This window comes from Pezoporus flaviventris, unplaced genomic scaffold (assembly GCF_033815535.1).
Source record: "Pezoporus flaviventris isolate CSIRO_AGI_PZ_B2104156 unplaced genomic scaffold, CSIRO_AGI_Pfla_v1 ptg000029l, whole genome shotgun sequence".
In the NCBI taxonomy this organism is placed as follows: domain Eukaryota; kingdom Metazoa; phylum Chordata; class Aves; order Psittaciformes; family Psittacidae; genus Pezoporus; species Pezoporus flaviventris.
The window spans coordinates 8,912,988-8,936,136 of NW_026892577.1; the positions used below are offsets into that span (position 1 = coordinate 8,912,988).

Genomic DNA, 23,149 nt, shown 5'->3' on the forward strand with positions numbered 1-23,149 from the left:
GAGATTCAAAATGGCACCTCAGTGTCTGAAAGGAGCAGTTCTTCAGATATATGGGACTTCTGGTCTCATCTTCTTTCTGCACCCTTTGGATTGACTTTGCATTTCTCTGTGAGGCATCAATTCTAAAATGAATCCTGTCACTGACAGCCAGGAAGAAAGGAAATGTTCTGGGGATAGGGGATCTTACACAGCAGACCAACCCATGCTAGAAAATAGGGACTCACAGCACTTCAGCTCCAAACACTGCCTTTTTGAAGTGCAGGCAGTCAGAGAATCGCATTTTGTAGAATTTATTCAATTTTCTAATAGAAAGTTTTCAACAACCTAAGAGAAAAAGAAATATTGGGATAGAAAGAAAATGGTAATTTAAAAAGTCAAGAGAAATGTTCTTATTAAAATAGAAGAGACTGCTTTCCTTAGTGCTTTGGAAGAAATAAACAGTTCTAATTCCCAGACTGCTGTGAAAATCTGACTCTAGTGAAATGAAACTAACGCCCAAAATACAGCATTAAATTAAAGTTCAGCAGGGAACTGAGATCTCTGCCCAGCAGAGAGTAAGCAGCCTTTTGTCATATCCCTAAAGACAGAGAAGAGGCTATAAGGTAGAAAAGCCATTCTGCAAGCCTCAGCTTTTCAGAGCACTCAACCATCTGCCCCTAAGTCCCTTTCACCTGTAAACTAGCCTAAACAAATATGAAAGTTTCTCCTTTCTGAAGCTCAGCACAGAATTATCAGGCTTGTTGCAACGTACGTATGAACAGGGTAAAGCAGATGCTTCTCATGTAGTCTCTTAGGCAAACAAGTGTGGGCAGATGCACTGAAGGGGAAGATGTGGCCTGGAATACACTCTGCCTATTAAAGCATCTTCATGGTGGTAAGAAGTGTCAAAACTGCAGGCAGTTGGCTTCTCTCTAGGGCTCCAAACGGTAACACTTAAGAAAGCCTTAGCCCCCAGGACACTGCTAGGTCTAATGGTCACCTAGAATTTTATAGTATTAATGAGAAATCAATGAAGATTTTCCTGATCTAAGTCCCTAGAGCGCAAGCGAAAGAAGAAACAGCCCAAGTGTCTTCAGGAGAATGGATACAAGTTTGTCAGTTTCAGCTTCCAGCACCAGAGGCTGTAGGCACAGTCGTAAAATGTTGTGAAAACCTGAGCATCTTAGGAGAAATCCTCCTTTCTTGGGAGAAGTCATATAACTGCTCAACAGGAGGAGGAAGTAGTCCTGGCTCATGGCAGGAAGCATTTTGGCTCTGATGCAGCCAGAGGCTACAGATTCACAATGGGCTGGAGCCTGCTTGACTGTTTCCTTATGCCAGCACTCCAGGGTGGACTCATTTCAAGTGATGGGTGCTCTCAGATCACCAGGATGGCTCTGATCACTAGCAGTGAGAGGCAAGAGGAATCATAACCGGGAAAAAGTATTCTCAGCATCTTTCTTTGGTATTTGCATGTTGTTCTACTGATTTATTTATGAATATAAATCTCAAATTACACAACAGTAAAGTATGTTTTCCAAATACTTTCCTGTGTTTTCTAGGAAATGGACACCCCCTACCTCAGCTCCAAACCCAGTCATTGGCAGGTTGGGTCAGCAGCCTCTGCCCAGCGCCATGTGGGGACACAGCCAAAGTCCCGTCAGCTCAGTCTTGGCCACGCAGCCTTGGTTAACTCCTTACATGCAGAGGGTTGATACCTCCCAGCAGTAATGTGTAAAAACAAGGAACACCTGGAGATTAAATCTGGCCTCTAAGTACTGAACACCAGCACATCAAGAGGTGCCCAAGAAGAACAGAGGCCATCCATGATTTATCACCACGATAAGAACAGAGATTGTGTTTCTTCACCTCTTCTCCTCTCAGCTGCCTCTCCTTCTTCAGGCACAAAGACATGACCTCTCCGCAGTGATTTTACCCACTGATAAATACTAGTAATCAATGTGTTTCACTGAGGAGCAAAGGGCAGGACTGAGGAAGCAGCTGTTTCCAGGGTGCTCCAGTGTTTCTTAGTCACCTGTCTCAGGAAAGACATTTCAGTACTCAACAAGACGCCAAATACAGATAGGGTAATATTCAACACCATGCTGAGGCTTTCCAGCTAGGGATGGGAGACACAGAGAGGAACAGCTTAGAAGGAACCCTAAAGAGAACATGAAACTAATAAAATTGATGAGATAAATAATCCAAACTAAACAAGCTTAAAAGAGGGAGGCTAAGCATGGGCTTGGTTTTTGCTGTCAATGTTGTAGAGTAAATACAGAGCTCTGCTCTTGTTGGGAACAGAATAAAACCCAATAAGAATTAAATACTTACAGGCCTAAAGAGCCATTAGGACTTCCACACATTGCATGTGTTCCAGAATTTCACCAAATCATTCCTACACTAAAACTCAATTTTTCTTCCAGAAAGGAATTCAGTTTGTAAGAAAAGTATTGGAGTGCCATAAGTCAGGAGGGTAAGATGTGCAAGAGGTGTGGCTTTCATGGGACAAAGAGAGAAGGGCAATGATGGAGGCACCCAGACCATGGGTTGTAGCCATGCGCATCCAGCGGTGCATTTCAGCTCTGGCCTCATCTGATCCCCATAATGCAATAAGCGGAGATGTTGGTATTGAGAAATCAGTGCCCAGCTGTGACCTGACAGCTAATCAGGGAACAACAGCAGAAGCTGCCAAAAAAACTTACGATATTCCCACCAAAGATTTCCAAAAAAAAGAGAAATCAGAAACAAAAAACCTTTCTTTTAAAAGAATTAAAAAAGCAAGCATTTAAATCCTCTTGTTTCATAATTGAGCCAAGGGTTACGCCACAATTCAGGTAAATTATGTTTATGTAACTGGCATTTGGCTGAATGCATAATTCCTATTTAACAGCTGAAGAGAGGCATTTTGGGTCTTCAAAGAAATCTGACAGGTAATTCCCACTGTAGTTCTGCAGGGTAGCTGAGAGGTAATTATCCTTCTCACTAGTAAATCAATTAGGAATGAATGTATGGAAAGCTTTTCTCCTCCTCCAAGTAACTGCTAATCCTCTAAGCACTAATGAGCAGATAGGGTTAGCAACAGTGTGCAAACCCATCAAAAATCGACAGGAGCTGCAAGGCGTGCAGGGTCCAATCAGTACCTAGCAGCTAATGCCTCAGGAGAGAATATCTTGTTTGGAAAGGGTCTGCATGATCCACTGTGTGCGCACAGGCCCTGTGCACGTCTGTTACTTTTGGTATATCCCTCCTTGTTTATTACCTCAAAGACCGATTTTTGAGGCTTGCAGACCACTGCAGTTGTGTTCAGTTAGCCAGCACTTGTGCTGTCAGAGGTGAAAAACAAGGGATCATAGAACCATAGAATGGTTTGGGTTGAAAGGGTCCTTAAAGGTTGCCCAGTTCCAACTTCCTGCCATGGCCAGGGCCACCTCTCACTCCACACCCCGTCCAGCCTGACCTTGAACACTGCCAGGGATGGGGCAGCTACCGCTTCCCTAGGCAACCTGTGTCAGTGTCTCACCACCAACACAGGAAAGAATTTTTTCCTAATGTCTAACATAAATCTACCCTCTTGTCAGTTTAAAGCCATTTCCCCTTGTCCTATCACTACATGCCCCTGTAAAAATCCCTCTCCAGATTTCTTGTAGGCTCCTTCTAGGTACTGGGAGGCTGCTATAAGGTCTCTGCGGATTCACTTACTGCTTTGTGATTCATTATTGGTGGCTGTCCTCAGGAGCTCAGCAAAACCAAGCTGCTTGCTCTGCAGGCCACTTTAACAATATTCACCCAGACAGACCTGGGAGAAAGTTATAACACAAGTGTGTTTTTTGTAGTGCACAACCTCATGGATCTGTAGGGGCACATGGACAGTAAACCTGAAATTGAATTTGACAAATCCCAGATTCTACAACCCAGTGACACCTTCTTTGGGCATTTTTCAAATGCTGCATTGTTGTTTGGAATTATTTTGATGGTCAACACAGCAGAGTCAGCTCCAGGTTCAGACAAACCAGCTTTTTACAACCATGTACAATATCAGTGACCATATATTTAACAGAGATAGAAAGAATGGAAACAAGTTGTTCCCACAGCAGCCAGCACTCAAGCTGGTTTTCTATATCTTTTTTTCTAACAGCACATCTCCCCATTTCAAAAGACTTTTTGCAAGGGAGAAGAAGAGCAAAGATGCACAAATAGGTCCAGAAATAATTTCTTTAAGACATAAGAACAGAAAAGAGGTTAAAATTGTCATCTGAAATAAGAAAGCAGCAGGTAAAGACAGGTCTGCATGCCACTATATAATGAAATGTAGGTATTATTAATGGAAATAAAGAGAGAAAAGATTGCTAATCTGTAAGCTTGATAGCTTCAGAAATTGCTAGAAAATAATGATATGTGCTAGTACTCTGATTTGTGAGGGAGACTTTACACCAGCGACGTAGGATTTGTAACCGATTTTGGGTGGGCAGAGTTGCTTTGGAAACAGAACGAAGAAGAGTTAACTCTTCAGTGCCTACAATATTGGATAAGGGAGGGGTGAAAGGCCAGGAGAGCCCATTGTAAAACATCTTCATTCCATTTTGCTCAGGACAAAAGGAAGTCAAATTAGTTGTCACAATAATTCAGCTTCTGCATCAGAAAAAATATAAGCCAACCCTTACTGCATTCTTCCTCTCCTGTATGCATCCAAACACACACATATTGCTGCCAATAGTAAGGAGAGCTATGGCTGCCTTAAGGTTGCCCAAACTTCTGTAGTCTGACTAGTGATGGAAAACACAATACTAGTAATAAGAACAGTATAAGTATCAAAATACCAGTTTGGAAACCTATGGATGGAGACAGGAGAGGGGCAGTTTGGACGTGATCAAGGCAAATCCAAACACGAATCCACTGCCAGCAATTAGGTATGTGCTGCAACCCACCCACATTAATTTGTGTGGGTAGATGAAAGTATCTCAGTCCCACTACCTCCCCTGAATCAACACAGGCAATAATTTTGAACCAAAAAGGCACTGAATAGTAACTCCTGGGCTGTGTTCTGTGAGCCAGCTGCAGCCTTAATTGCATCATGTGGGAAGCATGAGCAAGGGGTTTGAAAGCTATGACCTCATCTTCTCTCCCACACATTCAAATCAAATTGTAGGTCTCCCACCCACTCTCCCAAGCATATACTGCTTTCAGCCCCCTTATATGATGCAACCAATGAAAATGTCATTTACATCTTTACCTCCAACTTCTTAGCTAGGAAAAGAATAAAGGGGAAAAGAGTCAAATGCAGAAATAAATGTCTTTTACACAGTATTTCAAATAATGAGACAGAGAAGGCAGGGAGAGGTGTATTAGCCAAAGCAAGTTTAAGCAACAGCCCCAGAAATATTTGTGTGAGTTCAGCTTCCTTAAAGTTATAACAGTCAGAAGCAAACAAAAGCAACCCTTTTATTTCTCTTAACACATTTAGCAGAAGATTAAGTGCTCCATCCCTATCACAAGTGAAATAGGCATAGTTCTACTGGATTACATGGAATTGCAGTAGTGCAACTTAGCAAATTCAAGCTCTTGTGAATTACCAACAGATTTCACTTTAGGATCATAATTCCTCTCAAAATGAACAGAACGCTGTAATTTTGTTTCTATAGCTACCAGCTCGATGGCTCTCCCTTACCTTCCTCTTGTTAGTGGGACTGACATAAAGGTAGCTCAACACAGTCTTCAGACCTACTTTGTCATTTAGCTTTTCATAGGTAGTGCCATAGTCTGTTGACCTGGAGAAAAGAGTAAACAGAAAGAGTTTATGTGGTTATTAAAGCTCAGAGAAAGGAAATGACCATGTGAACAGATTCTCAAAGTTACAGCTTAGCGTTACTAGCCTTAAAACTCAAGATTTGTGTTTCATTCAGTGGGCCACAGAAAAGAGAAGAGAACCTGAGTCCTTTGGGGCAGGGTCTGTCTCTGCATCAGTTGATCTTATATACCTGGGAAGCTGTGGTGCACCTGTGAAGGGGCAGGCTCTGCTCATATGTGCCAGTGTGGTACTGCCAATGGTATCGACACAAGAGGACTCTGATCTCAGCAGCACCCTTCGTACACATTCTTTTTTCAGACAAGTCCAACAGAAGAATCCAAATCCACCACCAACAGTTTAAGTAGGCTGGTTTTTGACTTGGAGATGGGGATCCAAATGTGGCTCAGAATTGTAACAGCTGAACTCGTGTCTAGATAAAAATGTGCTTAAACTGGCATCTCGAGTCCTCAGTCACCCCCATCCTACTTTGTGCCAGGCATTTAATTTTTCTGAGATACCAAGACAGATTCAGGCCCTCACACTAGCAAATCCCACCCGGAGAAGCAGATGATCTGGGGGTGGCATTATCCATTCGTGACTGGGGAAAAGGGCTGCTTCATCACAGAGGGTTTTCTTGTAGCTTCCTCCTCCTCATTTGTGGGTATGTTTGAAACCTCACTTTGCCCTGCTTGTTTTTCTGCTGTTTTCGTACTCTGTTTTTCCTAACAAACAAGGTTTTTCTTACCAGAACATATCAACAGCTACCTAGTACAGGATCCCACACGTGAAGAGGGGTTAGCACCTGCTTACTTTAGCAGGGGTGACACAACCTGCCTTAAAAGCCCACCCACCCACTGCATGCAAACAGTGGGGAGAGCCTGGCTCCTGACCCTACACAGCTTCCACCATATGGACAGAATAAACACAATCCTTATTGGGTGGACAAGGAAAGCCCCTTACACTGTGCCTACCTGGACCTACCTATGATTTTACTAAGATGACAATTCATGGCCCCTGCCCTCCTCTCTAAACATGCTTTTTACTAAGCAGATGATTAGAGAACATGCAGCAATTCAGTGGCTTTCCTAGTAACTAGCTCCACCAATTTTCTGATTTTCTGACTTTACCAAGCCACCAACATTTGCAGCTTTGTGGTTCTGCCTAAGACCAATCCTCTGCTCCTTGTCTGTCTGGCAGAGAAGCGGCCCAAGTCACCCTTCTGGCATCACAAAGTACCACTGCACCCAGTGCCTTAAGGCTTGCACTCAAGAGACTGCAGAAACTGAGTGATGTTGGAATCTGCACCCAGCTCTGCTGGTTTCCCTACTGTTAGTGGAGTCCAGAATAACATCAAAAAACCCCAAACATGCTGCTAAACCAGATAGCTGTTTTCAGGTTTCCGAGTAGAAGTCAAAAGCTTGTTTTATCACTGATGTGGTTCCAACATATTTGCTTCTGTGTATCCTTCAAGCACAATTCCTAAATGCTTTGCAAACTTTCTTTCTTTAAATGGGTTGAACCAAACGTTCTCCTTTGAACACTAAGCAGTTAGGGGTGCTTCCAGTCCTAAATAACTTCCTTGTGTTCTGGTTTAGCTCTAATACTAATATTAGCTCTGCTTACAGTTAAGTATTGATACTTACTGGGCTTCACAGAGACATCCCAAAGGATATTACAATAATATACCACATTTCCATAGCACTTTCCCATCTGAAGAATCTGAAGCTCTTGTCTCTTTACGTATCAATTTCATACAAAAACCTAGCAGCTCTCCCCCTCCAGCCAAGCTTGAACGTGAAGCAGCTCGATCAATAAACTGAATAATCCAGGTCAATTAATTCCACTACATGAGGCCGCCTATACATGCAAATTAACAGGTGAGGAATCCTCAAGTAACACTAAGCACTCAGCAGAGGGTAAGACGCAAAGGGCAAGCACTGAGGTAGTTCCTTGATCTCACTCTTCCAACAGCACTAAAGCTCCAAACAAGCCACATTCATGACTACACATGTACCAACCACCAGGCAGGAAAAGAGATCACCGGTTTCAATCAGCATTCAAAGAGAATACAAATAACAGTTTAATATTCTGACAGAGCTACTTTGGTTTTGTTCTCTGAGCCATTTTCAGATCTCCCAAAATGCTTTGCACTTCTAAAGATGCAGGCTGGATGCCCTAATGACTCTTTCTCATTAAACCATTATCACTCATTGCATTTGCCCTTTCAAAGAATAGCTAGAAAGGAAGTAGGATCATTATTTCGTTAGCTTCTCTAAAGCTGTCTTTATTATCATGACAGTCACCACTGGCTTCACAGAAACATCTCAAAGGATATCACAATAATATACTCTATTTCCACAGCACTTTCCCATCCAAAGAATCTGAAGCTTTTGTCTTGTGTTAATCCATTCAGACTAACAAAGTCCCGAGGGCCATACTGGGTAATATTATCTCTATTCTAGAGATGAAGAAACTGAAAGCTTGCATAGGTAACCATTCATTTTTTCCAAAAGCAGGCACCTACAATTAGCTATTTCAGCTTCTATAATAATCTAGTGTATGGCTTGATACTCAAACCCACTAAACTCCTGAAAACAAGTATTTACCAAAAAAAAAAGAAATATATATATAATATATATATTATATATACATATATGCAAATTTGGCTGCCTAATTTTAGCAACCCAAGCCTGAACATTTGAAGAGATGTGACCCAAAGGTGGAACAGAACAGTTCTGCTTCAGCTTTTCATCTTAACTCGAATCCTTCTCCTTTACTAATTACTTTGCAGTTAAAGACTTCTAAGTGCAGATTAACTAGCCCACATATCCTTACAGTTGCTTGACCCTACAAGCAAAACCTGGTGCTGTGTTTTCTCCCAGTCATCTGCTCAGAATAGGATCCCCTTTAAAACACATTATTAAAGGACTGGAAGGGAAGAAAAGCTGCGGTTATATCAAAATGACAGAAGACTCAGTGATGCAAAAGACCCTGTCAATAAGTCACACCCCAAATGCCTGCTTTAACTTTGGTTAGGCCTTTTATGGTCAACTGATCCTGCCTAGCTGGTTCTCCTCTAGATTGCTCCATTGAAGCCATCACTTGAGTCTCATCATCTTGGAAGGCTTTTATTGCCTTCAGCTTCAAGTTGATATTTGCAGATTTCTTCTAACCACACACACACTTGTATACATAAATGGAAGTGTTATTAACAATTCTGTCATAAAAGAAATTGTTGCACCTCCTTACACTGCTGGTAGCACAGAAACTGTTACAATGTGGAATGGACTCTGGCTATACAAAGCCTGAAAAAGCTCAGCCCATATATGTGGGCATTTGTCCACATGTCCTTGTACATGGACCTTACAGCATCTCATTGTGCCCTCTATCCTGCCTTCCATCCTGCAAACCAAGCTGCTGACAATACCACAAGAAAGGCAACACAGTGAAAAGCAAAAAAAACTCAAGGAATAGTCCATTCTTGAATGGAACTTTTTCTTCTCCAGTGACACTTTTTGGTTTTTTATAACCAGCAGTTCCTACCAGACATGAGGAAGAATCTCTTTGCTAGCATCAGTTAACATGAAGAAAGACTTGATCCAGTGCAACACAAGTCTCTTATTCATATAACCAAATAAATGTGAGCTTTCCCTGATCAGGCTGTGGCACCAAAACCTACATATTGTCTTTATAAAAGTAAAGTTTATAATGAAGTTATTTTATTGGGAGACTGTAAATTTTATAATCCTATTCTATTATGACCATTTGGGAACAAAAATCACCTGCCTGATTCCACTGCCTTCCCATGACAGGCCATGATGTGGTTTAACCATTGCTACAAGTGCTGTCCCACAGTCTGGCAAGCAAGGGCTCGGGGCACACCGAAGCAGAGAAGCTTCTCTCTACCAAACCTGGTCATAACTCAGGGCACCGAGAGCTAACAAAATCCATCTTGTTCTGATAGATCTGAACCTGAGCTTCCCTGAATCTGATAAACTGAGCCAGCAGACTTGAATATTGTGGTAACATTTCCTGATCCCAGAGATAAGAAGTAGAGGTGTGGAGAGACAGAAGAATGCCATATGTATAGCTTTTAGAGGAGTCCTCCTCTCAGATGGTTTCCATTTCAGGGCTCTGTCAAGCAGAGAAAGGAGTTTTTGTTTGTTTGCAGTCTCAGCTACTCAGCTATGGAGATAGGTTATAAAATATGCATCAGTCTTTCAGGAGAAAAAAAGCTGCACATGCTGGCAATGGATGGCTGGTAGGGATAAGTCAACCTCCTGGGGTGTACATGTGCCACATACTCTCCTGTCAGGGGGTTTCTCCTCTGCGCCTGTGATTCTCTTCAATTGTGTGTGGAGAAGGAGCAGGTATGGTTCTGATTTTAGATTCTCAGTCTTTTTTCCTAAGATACTAAAGCTTATGCATTCATCTTCAGATCAGAGTCCCACTGCACACACACACCTGCAGCCCCAAGCGAGAACTGCATGGGGGCACAACTCCACTTCACTGAGCAGTAGAATATTTCAATTCCCTGTGCACTTCATAGAGCCCCAGGACCCCACACAGCTCAGATTAACATTTGCTTCTCTTCTCATGTGCCTGCAAACTGCCTGCCTGCAGTGTGCCTGTCTCTCCATGCCCCCCCCAGACAACTTCTTCTTTTTACCCATTGGCCAATTTTCTCCCAGTCTGACCAAAAAACAGAAATCCAAGAGGAGCAAAGTTTCTACAAGTGTCATGAAAACCAGCAGCCAGCAAAAGGAGAGCAAACTTACTACTGCTCAGAGTAAAACTGCAGCATGAAACCAAACCCCATGAGATATGAGAACAGGCACATGTCTCTGAACATCCAGCTGCAGGAAAACATTCAAACACAGCTCACATATTAAGACACTACAAAGAAGCCAACTACACAAGAAGTCAGGTTGCCATACTCCCATTGCTTGTGAAACAATTTGTTTCTGACTCTCCCTTCCCTTTCTTGCCCCTCAAATAACCATCCCTGAGATAAAAGCCTTTCTGAAGCTGTGACACACCGAGGAGAGACCCCTTCCTGAGTCAGAGTCCAGCCTGACCAGCCCCTGTGGTAGTTCCCCTCTGGCCAGCAATCTTGATGACCAAAAGTGATTCAGGCCTCAGACAAAAGCTGGCTCAGCATTAACCCTACCACAGTGCTTTGCATCAAATGGCTAAATGGGTTCTTACTGGAGTACAGAGTCCTAAATGAGGAACCAGGCAAACCACTTAGTATTAATGCACCACGTGGGAAGCTGGTCCCTCTCGCTTACAGGCAGAGCAGGGGGCTGCTCCTCTGCAAAAGGATATCAGTCTCTGAACTCTTTGAGAGCATTCTTTTTCTCTCTTGTTGAACATTTTAGACTAGCTCCTGGCTTTTGATGACTATGGCTGTTGCTGGGTGAACATCCTCCACTCCTCAGTGGAATGCAACATATTTTTTAAACTTAGAGCAGAGGAGTATGCTTTCCTCTTTGAGTGCTGCTTATGAGCCCAGACAAAGCCAGAACCTGCCTTGGGCAGTCAAATGCCTGTGACAGATACAGAGTCGGCCCTGCAGCTAATCCAGCCCCAGCTGGAGCCCTGGAAAGGCAGGCTGGCTGCTGCCACTGCCAAGGTGGAGAATGGGTGTGAGTCTAGCAGCTTCCTGGGCTTTCCCCTGTCTCTCCAGGACTATTTCATTACCAGCTTCAAGGCAACCAGGGGAACCCTGGTTCAGCTCCCAGGCTGCAATAAGGTAGCCTAAATTTCACGTAAAATGAGGCAGTGCCCAGAAAGATCTACTCTTACCAGTTCAAGGCTATCTGACTGACACACACATAGGGTCATTATTACTGACAAACTAAGAATAAAACAAAAGCCAAACACAAACAAGAAATCCCAAACAAACAAACAAGACAAAAGACTAAAAGGCAAACCAGTTTAAGTCATCCCAAAGGACCTTCTAAACCCACATGAGCATTGTTACCTTACGCCATCAAAAATGGCTGTAATGGAACTAGCAAAGCCCTTAGTCCTTCCCTGTCTGGAGCTGACACAAATCTGGATGTGGACTTTTTACAACAAAGGTATCCAAGGAGGCCCTGTGGAGCCATACCTACTTACTAACAGAGTGTCTGTACTCCGTGAATCTTTCACTTAGCAGAGCACAGTACTTGCTGTGCTGAGAACATATTTTTACCCAACCATGACTTTAGAATGACTGCAATACATATAAAGCCAGAATATTTTACAGTTGCAAACAGAAACAACAGTTTCCCTTTATCTCCATCCCACTAAAGTAAACTAAAGACAATAATGAAAAGTCTGGGGAGTGAACAGAAACTGAGCAGGCATATGGTACTGCTTCCTGGTGATGTTTCCCACCCTACAGCAATATCATGGTCTTCCTAAATTGAAGATGATGCCTTTGTGTGCAAGAGCCATTAGTGGGCTTTTAGTTCCATAAATCTGTCTAACCCCACAGGGAAGCTTTTGGCAACTTCATTATCACATGATAATAAACACTACAACTGTGTTTTGTTTTTGTTTTAACTTGATAACATAATTCAGAGCCCACTGCTACCACTTAAAACCAAAACTATGGAGCCCCATGCTGCCATTCATGATTTTACTGATTGTTGATATACTCCCCACAGATCTTTTTCCTAGTCTAAAGAGTCCCTGTTAATTTAGCCAGTCCTTGTACAACCTATCCATGTGTCTGATCACTCTATGAATATTCTTTCTAATCCAATTATATCTTTTGTTGTGGATGCCTCAGGGATCAATCTTTAACAAGAAGATCTTTCTTGAAAAAAAAACCCAACCAACTATCTAAGTACATCAGCAAAACACCAGAGTATTTAAAACAACCTAAATAAAACCACTTTCTGTCATCATAACACAAGGGCTTACATTCACTACTTCTGGAACCATAGCCCACCAGTTCAAGTGGACTTTCAGTTCCACAAAGCTTCAAAAGTATCTAAACACAGAGATGCCCACTGGAGAAAAAGAAGTTCAAGCAGACCATAGTTTTGGTAATTTCTCTTGAAAAGATATTTTTTCCTTTTAGCTTACATGCCATCCAAACAGCTTAATACACCCCCCAATTGCTATTCTGATACCAGCACCCTTCCTCCACCCCTTTTCTTTTCTGATTAATGACAATTTCCATCACCAAACATTCAAAAGACTTGAATATGACCTTTGTTGATAAATTTCAATTTATAATGTACAGTAGAGATTGGCAAGGCAAAATGAGCAGGCATGATGCATTAGTCATCATGATTTGCAGTTCGAAATGAAGGCGATAAGAGCTAAGTAAGAACACTGGCTTCCTCTTTTTCTTTTTTTCTTGCACATTCTCCTTTATTTTCAACAGGTAAGGTATCCTCAATTTGTTTTCCAATACAAGCCTTTGGAGGACAATGAATGTCTCAGAGGTTAGACAAAAGGATACAGAATATTCCACCTCTGGATTTAGGGACAATAAAGCACAGGAAAGGTGAGTATCTGTCATGTTCCTAGTGGCTTATTGCTCATCAGCATTTCATTTGATCACCATCCTACAAGGCAGGGGGACTGTTCACATCTGTCATTCCTTAACAGAAATGACTACTCAGATGGACATGAGCAGTCTCTGGTTTTGCATATTCAGCCTACAGGGATGATGGGAATTAACTTGAAAGCCATATATTTGCATAACTCTTGTTGTGCTTGCCCTGTAAGAACACAGTGGAGCTTTGGATATCCCCAGCAATCACTGACTACTTGAACAATGTGTCATTGGGTGCCTAAATAACATTCACCATCACAAATGGACTGTAGCTTCCCAACCTCCTCTCTTCTGTACCCAGGCTTTTCCTTACCTCCAGATACACCATTTCTGTGGAAATGGCAGAAGCAGTTTCAGATCTAAAGTAATCTGTAGAATGATCCCAAGTAGCAAAAGGCTCTTTTGAGACAAAGTGGGGTGGGGTGTTTGCAGGAAATGTGTTTTCTTGAAGGAAAAAAAATAGCAGAGAAAGTGAGGGGTGCTCAGCAAAGCAAAAGTAGGAGATGCCACATCAAACCAAAGAACCACCTTGAGCACCAGGGTCTGATGTTCACTGCCCTATGACTTCTAGAGGCAGATTGCCTTTCCGTGAGGTAGAGATGAACATAAACCAAATTGATGGACCCTAGCACTTCATGGCAGGTAAGAATTATAAAAGCCTATGGAAAAGTATGCACTGTTTTTTTGAGAGCCTGGGATCCTGACCAAAGCAGGCAGGCTGCAGGTGTAGTGGTTACTAAGCAGCGCTTTATATTCTGTTGCAGAATAACCCAGTATAAGGAGACACAAAAGCAACAAATACTAGTGCCTCCTACTGTGATACTAAAATAACTACTTCCTGCTGTAAGACTCCATCTTCTCTATATCATGGTCATTTATCTCATTTAAATTCAGCTGCCTACAAAGCAGGTATTTAGCTGTAGCTCCCAAAGCTGTCCACATTTTCTCTTTATTAGAGACTGTTAACTTCAGAGGGTAACTTATTCATCCTAAAATAGGTGAGGATGTACTTCGTTCTTAAGGTGTCTTCCTCCCTTCAATGTAGAGGGACACCACAGCAACTAATTCACACACTTAACCATTAAGGGTCTAAGGTGTATCTCACACTAAATGGATTAGAAAAGTTCATGCACTGAGCTGGCAGCACAAATGAACGGAAGGACCTCAGTCATTCCAGCTGAGTTCATCGTTTGTTGTAACGTGCCAGTGCTCTCTGTTTTAGATGTTGTTATTCTTGGGGATATGTGTGAGAATTGCTACTAGAAGTAAGTGCCAAATGATATCAAAGCTCCACTGTGCCTTACACACTATAGCATTACAAAGAGGAGAGAGAAGAGAAATGCGATATGGGTTTCCCAACAGTTGCTGGCAGAATCATGAATATGAACAAAGACTAGAGGAAATGTGAAATGGCTTCTCCATAGAAACACTTCCCTTCACTGCATGCTTGCTGCATTACACCACTGATGACCCGCTAGCAATCTTCATCATGACCAGACAAAATATGAAAACTATACAGGCATCATGTAATGTTCACATCAGCAGCTTCAGTAAGGACATCAGAATCTGAATCTTATTGCTTCTGGCCTGAGACTAAGACACCCCATCACTGCTGAAACGACACAAGACACAGTTCAGTCACCATGAAACAGCAGCTAAGACAGTCTGGCTTCAGAGAGACCTCTGCTTTTTCTGCTCTGGTCATTTCACTACTTTGAAATATATGTAAAAGCATTAATTCTGTACAGCTCTGAAGAATTACACCTCATCATTACTCACTTCTCATTTTCACTGTCTGAAAGATTTGACATATTTATCGTGTTCTTGATTTTGATGTATTCTAATTTTCCAAAGAGGTGTTTTATGCATCCCTGATAAAGCAGCATACTGATTTGATTCCAAGCACTTGACTGACTCAGCAAAGATGGCCTTATCAGGATATATTCAAGAAATTTGGTCTAGAGGATACTTTCATAGCCTCAAAGATAAAAGACAGCTTTGATGACAAAGCCTCATTAATTAATCAGATAATAATTGGATTATTAATTAGAAACAAGACCCTTCCCAGGCCCTTTTTTTCTTTATTACCATAGCTAAAAATGCTTTTGTAACAATTCTCTTAAGTAGCTAATAATTTTAATTTGCATTATTTTGTAGCAAAAAGAAAGTGCTTTGAATGTAGGATTTTCTGAAGCAATTGTAGAGGTTCAGTTTAACATCCATGCCATTGGGTGCATTTAAGCTGGAACTCCCCTTAAATGTGTATCGAACAAAATATTGAGGGAAGACTATGGAACAGCTCCACTACTAAACTCTGCATTTCTGTGTGAGATGCGGATAACAAAGATGTCCTTCCAGACACTCAGAGAGTAAGTACACACTGGGCAATACAAACAACCTTGACAGTAGGTCACCTCACTGCTCTGAGAGAGAGGGAAGATGCCTCAAATCTCAGTTTTCCATCTGGAGATACCAAACAACCAAACATCAGTGCCCTCCTCTGGGATGGTAGCTGAGGCCAGGGTTTACCAGAAACTTGCCTTTGACACTGCCTGCCTGTTCTGGGATCAGCGTTAGGCACTACTATGAGGACACTTGATGAATCTGAGCCGTCTCTAGTGAAACACAAGGCATGTTAACATTTTCAAATTATAGGCAAATTTTTGCAGAACTGATGTAGTTAAAAATCAGGGCAGTGATGGAGGTAGTTCAGTCCAGTTCCTTAGGCACAGATATTAAAAACTGCAGACAATTCACAAACTAAATTTTACAGTCAGCCTGCAACACATTCTATTCCCTACCTCAGCTGACCCCTCTCCCACAAACCTTATGTCTACTTGCAACTCCCCTACTTGCGACCCACAAAGGCTACTGCCCCCAGCAGCACACCCACACAACCTGAACCCAAGTACCAAGAAATCCTGCCTAACCCCAGGCAAGGCTTATCAGCACTCCAGATTCCCATTTAGTTACCTTGGCTTCATGGGAAAAGATTGGCTTTTACCGTTTCCCACAAGAAATAAACAGCTCATGAGATGCAACCACCTAAGGGAGTTGACAGGACTGACAATGCAGGTCCATTCTAGACTCACGAATGCTTCATTACCTCCAGTTACAACATGACTGAGAGCTTCCACATGCTACTTTTCTACATTTAGTAGGACAGCATTAAATCCCCAATTAGTTTAAGTGATCATGGCCCCATTATATTGAAGTGAATGAACAATAGCAGCAAATCTACACAAATTTTTAAGGTCAGGACACACTATTCCTATGTACATCTATAAACATACAGACTAATAACAACATTAACAAGAGGATGTTAGCATTTTGCAATCATTTCGCAATTATGCATTTGTGAGAATTCTGTTTTTCAAAGAAATTTCAGAGGTTTAAACCTGCACAGATCAGTCAAAGCAACAGTAGAAGCTAGGTTTTTCTTAAGGAGCAAAGAGAATTTGGAGACATAAAAGAACACAAATAAGTCTCAAACTAATTGCTCTGAACAGGTTTTTTTTCAATCATAGAATCATAGAATAGTTAGGCTTGGAAAGGAACTTAAGATCATCTAGTTCCAACTCCCCTGCCATGGGCAGGGACACCTCACACTAAACCATGCCACCCAAGGCTTTGCCCAACTTGGCCTTGAACACCACCAGGGATGGAGCATTCACAACTTCCCTGGGCAACCCATTCCAGTGCCTCACCAACCTTACAGGAAAGAACTTCTTCCTTATATCCAATCTAAACTTCCTCTGTTTAAGTTTGAACCCATTAAACTGTGCCTTATCACTACAGTCCCAAATGAAGAGTACCTCTCCAGCACCCTTGTAGGCCCCCTTCAGATACTGAAAGGCTGCTATGAGGTCTCCACGCAGCCTTCTCTTCTCCAGGCTGAACAGCCCCACCTTTCTCAACCTGTCTTCATACAGGAGGGGCTCCAGTCCCCTGATCATCCTCGTGGCCCTCCTCTGGACTTGTTCCAACAGTTCCATGTCCTTTTTATGTTGAGGACACCAGAACTGCACACAATAAGCCAGGTGAGGTCTCACAAGAGCAGAGTAGAGGGGCAGGATCACCTCCTTGACCTGCTGGTCACACTACTTTTAATGCAGTCCAGGATACAGTTGGCTTTCTGGGCTGCAAGTGCACACTGAAGCCAGCTCATGTTCATTTTCTCATTGACCAATACCCCCAAGTCCTTCTCCGCAGGGCTGCTCTGAATCTCTTCTCTGGGAATCATATTTTCCCATCAGGACAGTCTCCAGTTAAAGCTCTCTTTTGGTACAATAAGTAAATAAATAAATAAATAAAAAACATAAAATCAGCCCATGCTCGATTCCTTTGAGGCTTAACCATTCCATTTAGTACTGAAATATCCACGACAGGGCCTGCAACCCCTGCCCCAGCTTTCTGAACCATACACTAAAGTTTTTGTGCATCACATAACATAGACATAATTCACAAGACAGAAGGAGCTCTCAGACTGGATTACACAGCTGGCAAAGCCTGTACGTAGGTTCCACCACTTGTTTTTGCAGGGTGGCCTTGTTATACAGCTGGGCCCCTGGGCAATAAGCTAAGGGTGTGCTGAACAGTCCCAAATGACTCTCTTCTCATCCAGACAGTAAGGTTATGCCATTACATACTCTCCTAGTTCTTCGGAGCACGGAATTTTGGTGGAGAACATTAAGGATGGAAGTACATGTGTAAATGGAAGAAACCAGTCACCTGTCATCCAGTTTCTTATCTTGGGCAAATCAGAGCAGCTGCTGGACTAAAACTTTCATAATACAGCACTACCCCGTGTGTAGATATTTCATGCTAGCACTGCCTGAGTGTGTCTTACTCATTCCCATGAGGGTTAACAGCCTTGATTCTAGGTAGCATGTGTTCAAAAACCAGACACTAAGGTCTAAGCTTGCACCTGTAATACGGACCTTCCAAAGAGGCAAGATTGCTGTTTATTGTCAAGGTTAATAAATAATTGTGATCCATATGGCAGATGCTAAACACGGGGGTCTCCCTCTTCCCCACCAACTGATGTAAGTTGTGGGCAACTCAGAAAGTACACAGCTGATCACTCCTGCACAATTACGCCCTAAGAACTCAGTGCCCAGTACCTTTCATACCATAGTTTTTCAAGCTTAATTTTACCCTGGATAAGCCTTCTTTTCCTGTCATCTTTTGCATTCAGCACTCAGAAGCTCATCTAACACAAAACACTTTGTCTTGGGAGAACAAACCTGTTGGATTTTTTTCAGACAGAAGATCAATAAAGTGGGAACAGCTCGAAAAGTCAATCAGCTCCAGCAAGTCCCCCAGGAGATGGCTGGGTGATTGTCATTTTAATGAAGGAATAGTAAATGAAGCACAAGGAAACACACATCCCCTTCAAACTCATGAGGGAGGATATCTTATGCTGAGAAGGAGGGATAAAAAAGGAAGCACTGGCAGAGATCAGTCATATCTGTAGCTTGATAGGTTGTTGCAAGCAGTAGTCAGAAAGGACTAATTAAAACTTCTTCAAATAGTAGCTCCAGTACTACCCTGCAGAATAATATTTCCTCCAGTTATTAGATAAGAAATATTTTTGTTTAGGCCCTGAAATACAAGGATAAATATCCCTTATGCCTTTGCTCCTAAGGAGTGTACTGGAAATATGGTTCTTATTTATGTTAAAGTCATGCCTTTTACCTAAACAGAGTTTATGAAGAGCTTAAGAACCCTCCATGTTAGCATGGCAAATGGAAGGGGAATGTCATCCAAGATGATAAAGCATTTTTTTCTAGACACACTATGGATTTTCTTTATGGTTTTGGATGATAGTATAATAATATTAATAATAATAAATGTTAACTACTTATGAAAAGGATTAAACACAAACACCGAAGATGCAGACTGTGAGGTCCACTGAAGAAAGAAAATTTTTTCACTAATGGTACCGGAAGGTTTCTTGGGACACCTGCAAGGTTCCCACTTTGCCACGGGCCTCCTATGTGGTTGTGATCTTTTTGCCACTTACACATGATGACATATTTTGCTGTTATTAAAACCATGTAGTTTAGAGCATACCATCTCCCACAAAGGTGCTCACTGACATAAATATTTCAAACTGTAAACTAAGATCCACAATTTCTTAACCATGACAGATAGATTGGACTTATGGTGTGAGGTCCCAAGCCCTGTGCTATGTCAGAGCGCAGAATCCATTAACACAATTGTCCATCCTAGCATTCACATCTATGACTCAGTATGGTTTGAGCCTTTAGCCATGCTTTCTACTTGAACTTGGGTTCCAGTCCCACTCAGGACATCTGCTTGTTGATGATCCAACTGTTACTTATGTTTCTGACAGCACTGTTCATTAATCTGTGCTTCAAAAAAATATTGGAGCAGAACTCATTAAATTGTATAGTGTATCTTCAAGTAAACCCAGCATGGTTCACTCACAGCCCCTGAGCAGTTCTAAAGCAGTGGTGCTTTAGTTCTTTCAGTGATATTAGTAAACCAGGACAGAAATGGCTTGCTTTTTTTTTTTCTCCACTCTAATCAACTTGATGCTTCAAAAGCCAATGAGAAAATGAAGCAAGATACTACATTCCTGGAGGGCACCATTAACACCCCCAGTGATAATGTCAGTATAAAGGGTTGCCCATCTTTTAGCAGGTAGATTGCAATAGCCTGTGATTAATTAGGAAATAATGGCAGCTCATCATTGTCCATATTCTTATCCTTTTTAGATGCTTTCCCAGAAGGCACGTGGTTTATTTTAACATCAGCTTAAACATTCTGGGAATAAATCTTCCTGCAGGCTGAGTAGTAGCACTCTGAAAACAATCCCCCTGCTTGTTCAAGAAGTATCTTATCAACCGCTCTGTGCAGGGCCAGTTCTGCAGATTGTCTCTGCACATCTCCACAAGTTCTACTCTGAGGACAGAGGGGAAAATGAACTGTGGGTATAAAAGAGGAAGGTTCACACAGTGCCATGATTTCTAGCAAAAGCATTTAGTCATGATATCAGAACACATAGGTAGAGTGGTGCACCTCTGAAGCTTATTGCAAAGAATAAGGGCAGTGATGAGCAGCCAGTAGCTCAGAGCAGATGAATTTTCTTCCATCATTTCTGTCCTTTCAAAAGGTCCCTGGAAAGGCATCTGAACAGGAAACCTCCTAGATTAGCACCACTGCTTTGAGCATGCAACTTGGTTGCTAGTGTTTTAATGTTAGACCTTCAGCTTGTATATGTCCAAAATAAACTACTTATCACATCCAAAACTGGAAGCCTTAATACAGGACAGTGTATTCCTCAGAATATTCACTCCACACAGCCCTATCACCCATAGGACTGTGGGTCCTAAGCAGACATGCATCATTTAGCCACTTGAAAACATAAACAGGTGAGAAGATCTCCCACTAAAGGAACACAGCGAAGCTTTAATCAAGCTTCCACCAATTCATTCTTCCACCCTCCCAATACCCCTTTAACCCTTCTGGTGTGTGTTTCTATTAATCACCATCCATGTCGTCAAAAATGCTTTTCTCCAGACTCCATTTTAGACATACGCATTTATTTGTGCTTAACTCAGATGTAAGGGAATACTTCCACGTTAATCATGGATCAATAAAGTTAATATTGAGACTTAAGTGCTCTGATTATTAAAAGAGGGAATGAAGAAAGAGATATTACATCATGTATGTATACATCTATGAAACAGCTGCTATGCTTTAAAACAATGTGTGTGTGATAATCAGTGTACTATGGTGAAATAGCAGCTGTCTTTTCAAGCCATCAGTAAATGCATGTCGGATGTACTATCAGAAGGAGTTATTTGTTCATATTTTACTATATAACTGGTACTGAAAATTGAGAAAATAAATAATGAGGTTTTCCTACAAGTCATTATTTAGCAGAAATTATCTTTAATAGCTCTAGTACAAAAAATATTTTCATGACTTAAATCTCCTTTCCTCATGGATGAAGGCAAATGATAAACATGAGCTTTTTAACCCCCACATTTTCCTTTTTTAAAAAAAGAAATCTCATTTTTCCAACACTTATCAGTGTCCCCACAGCAAAAAAAAAGGGGGAAAGATATTAAATGCATTGCTGGGAATGGGATCTCAGCCTTAATGACACCATCAATAATTGCTGTCACAAGCTAATATCAGAGTTGCAACCTTACAAGGAAGATAAAGAGGCAGAGTTTTTCAGATCTTGGTTTCTAGACAGGCTCTAAATGGGATTTTGCTACATGCCTTTAAATGCTGCCTGACTAGCTCATAGGGCAGGAGAAACTAAAAGCAGGCTGCATCTAGATGGGGAGTAGTAAATCTAAGGTTGTCCTTTGAGCCTCCCAGAATGGTGGTGGATCCAGAAAGCAGAATGTAAATACAGCAAACGCTATCCTTAAGGCAAGCCTTACACCTTTGATGGCCTTCCCTGGACACCAAGGATATCCTCAGGCAGCAGATGCTTCATGCACCAGGCAGATTCCAGAAACTCCTCAATCAGCAGTACTCAGATGCCCTTCAGTCTCTACATTACTGCAAAGTTACTGTGAAGCTAAGACCTTGTCATCACAGTATAGGCACTATTAAGAGAATTTATACTCCAAGATGCTTTTAAAGAGACTGAATGGATCCTAGTTGAAACTGTGGCTGGAGGACTTAGATCAACTGCTCTTCAAATATTGGCAACTTGCTGGCCTTGGCACTACCTGCAACCTGCACAGACCTGCCCTCATACGTGCAAGCTACAGATGAGCAACAGTGCTCCCATTTCTTGTTAAAATGCTAAAGACCAGACATTGACAACTGTTGTGTATTTGCAAAACATCAAACCAAGAACAGGCCAGTTGTTTGAGCGCTTCTCTGCACCCTGCTAGTGCAACTAAGCACGTCCTTCAGACTTGAATGGAGAACAGGCTTAACAATATGCCCCAGCTTCAGCTAGGAGGTAGCAGCTCCAGAGCCCAGATGTTTGGGGTCACCATGACTTCTCAGATGACTGAATTATTAATAATATAGAATTAATATATTAATCAATAGAAAATAGTGGAGAGGGGAGAAGCATGCTAGGAAATCACCTTTAATTTTGCACATTAACATCTCCATGTAATAAGTATTTAGCATGGCACACTTGCACGTCTTGTTGCAGTCCCTGACAAAACTCCCATCAAGGGCTTTACAGGATAGTGTTTCATTTCTAATCTAGGAATGAAGACATTCCTTCTGCTTTTTACTTAGGGGTGGCCAGCAAATACAGTTCAGAACTTCCCTCCTGAATTGTCTAACTATGGAGACCCTTTCCTGATTTGGATGGTAACCTTACCCTCCTGTATGCTACCACTCAGAGACACCATTAATTATGAAGATCCCAGGTATGAGTTATTAGTCATAGACAGCAGTGCTCCAGTATCATAGAGGTACTGTCAGGCATAAGAAATCTCTGAATTGGGCATGGGAATAGTGAGGCTGAAATCACATCTTTCCACAAAACACGATTTTGATTCCTCTTTTAAAAAAGGCTATGATAGCAAAGTCTAAACTATGGATCCCCTCAGGTCCACACACTGAACCCGAGAGAAGTTTCACCAGTGTTTATTATGGTGGAGCTATTTAGACTCCACCACAAGCAGTCTGGTCCAAGTTCACTTCAGGACAGTCAATTCCAAGACTCACAGTCTAAAAGCAAAAGCACTATCTTAGAAAAAACAAAAGAGCTATTTGCTCCATGCAAGTAAGTGGGACATATGACCTGTTTCCAGCTCTGTCCCAGCAGTGATCTACCCCACATTCTTTGCACAAGCATTGTGACTTCT

At 41.9% G+C, this 23,149-nt stretch overlaps 1 protein-coding gene across 1 annotated transcript in view; it reads right to left on the reverse strand.

Annotated features, from left to right (window-relative positions):
- The window catches only part of SORCS3 (sortilin related VPS10 domain containing receptor 3), a 300,335-nt gene that overhangs the window by 156,639 nt on the left and 120,547 nt on the right, over window positions 1–23,149 (reverse strand). Inside the window, exon 3 of the mRNA XM_061458813.1 lies at window positions 5,648–5,747. Within this exon, the coding sequence (XP_061314797.1) occupies window positions 5,648–5,747 (100 nt within the window). The remainder of the gene's footprint in view (window positions 1–5,647; window positions 5,748–23,149) is intronic.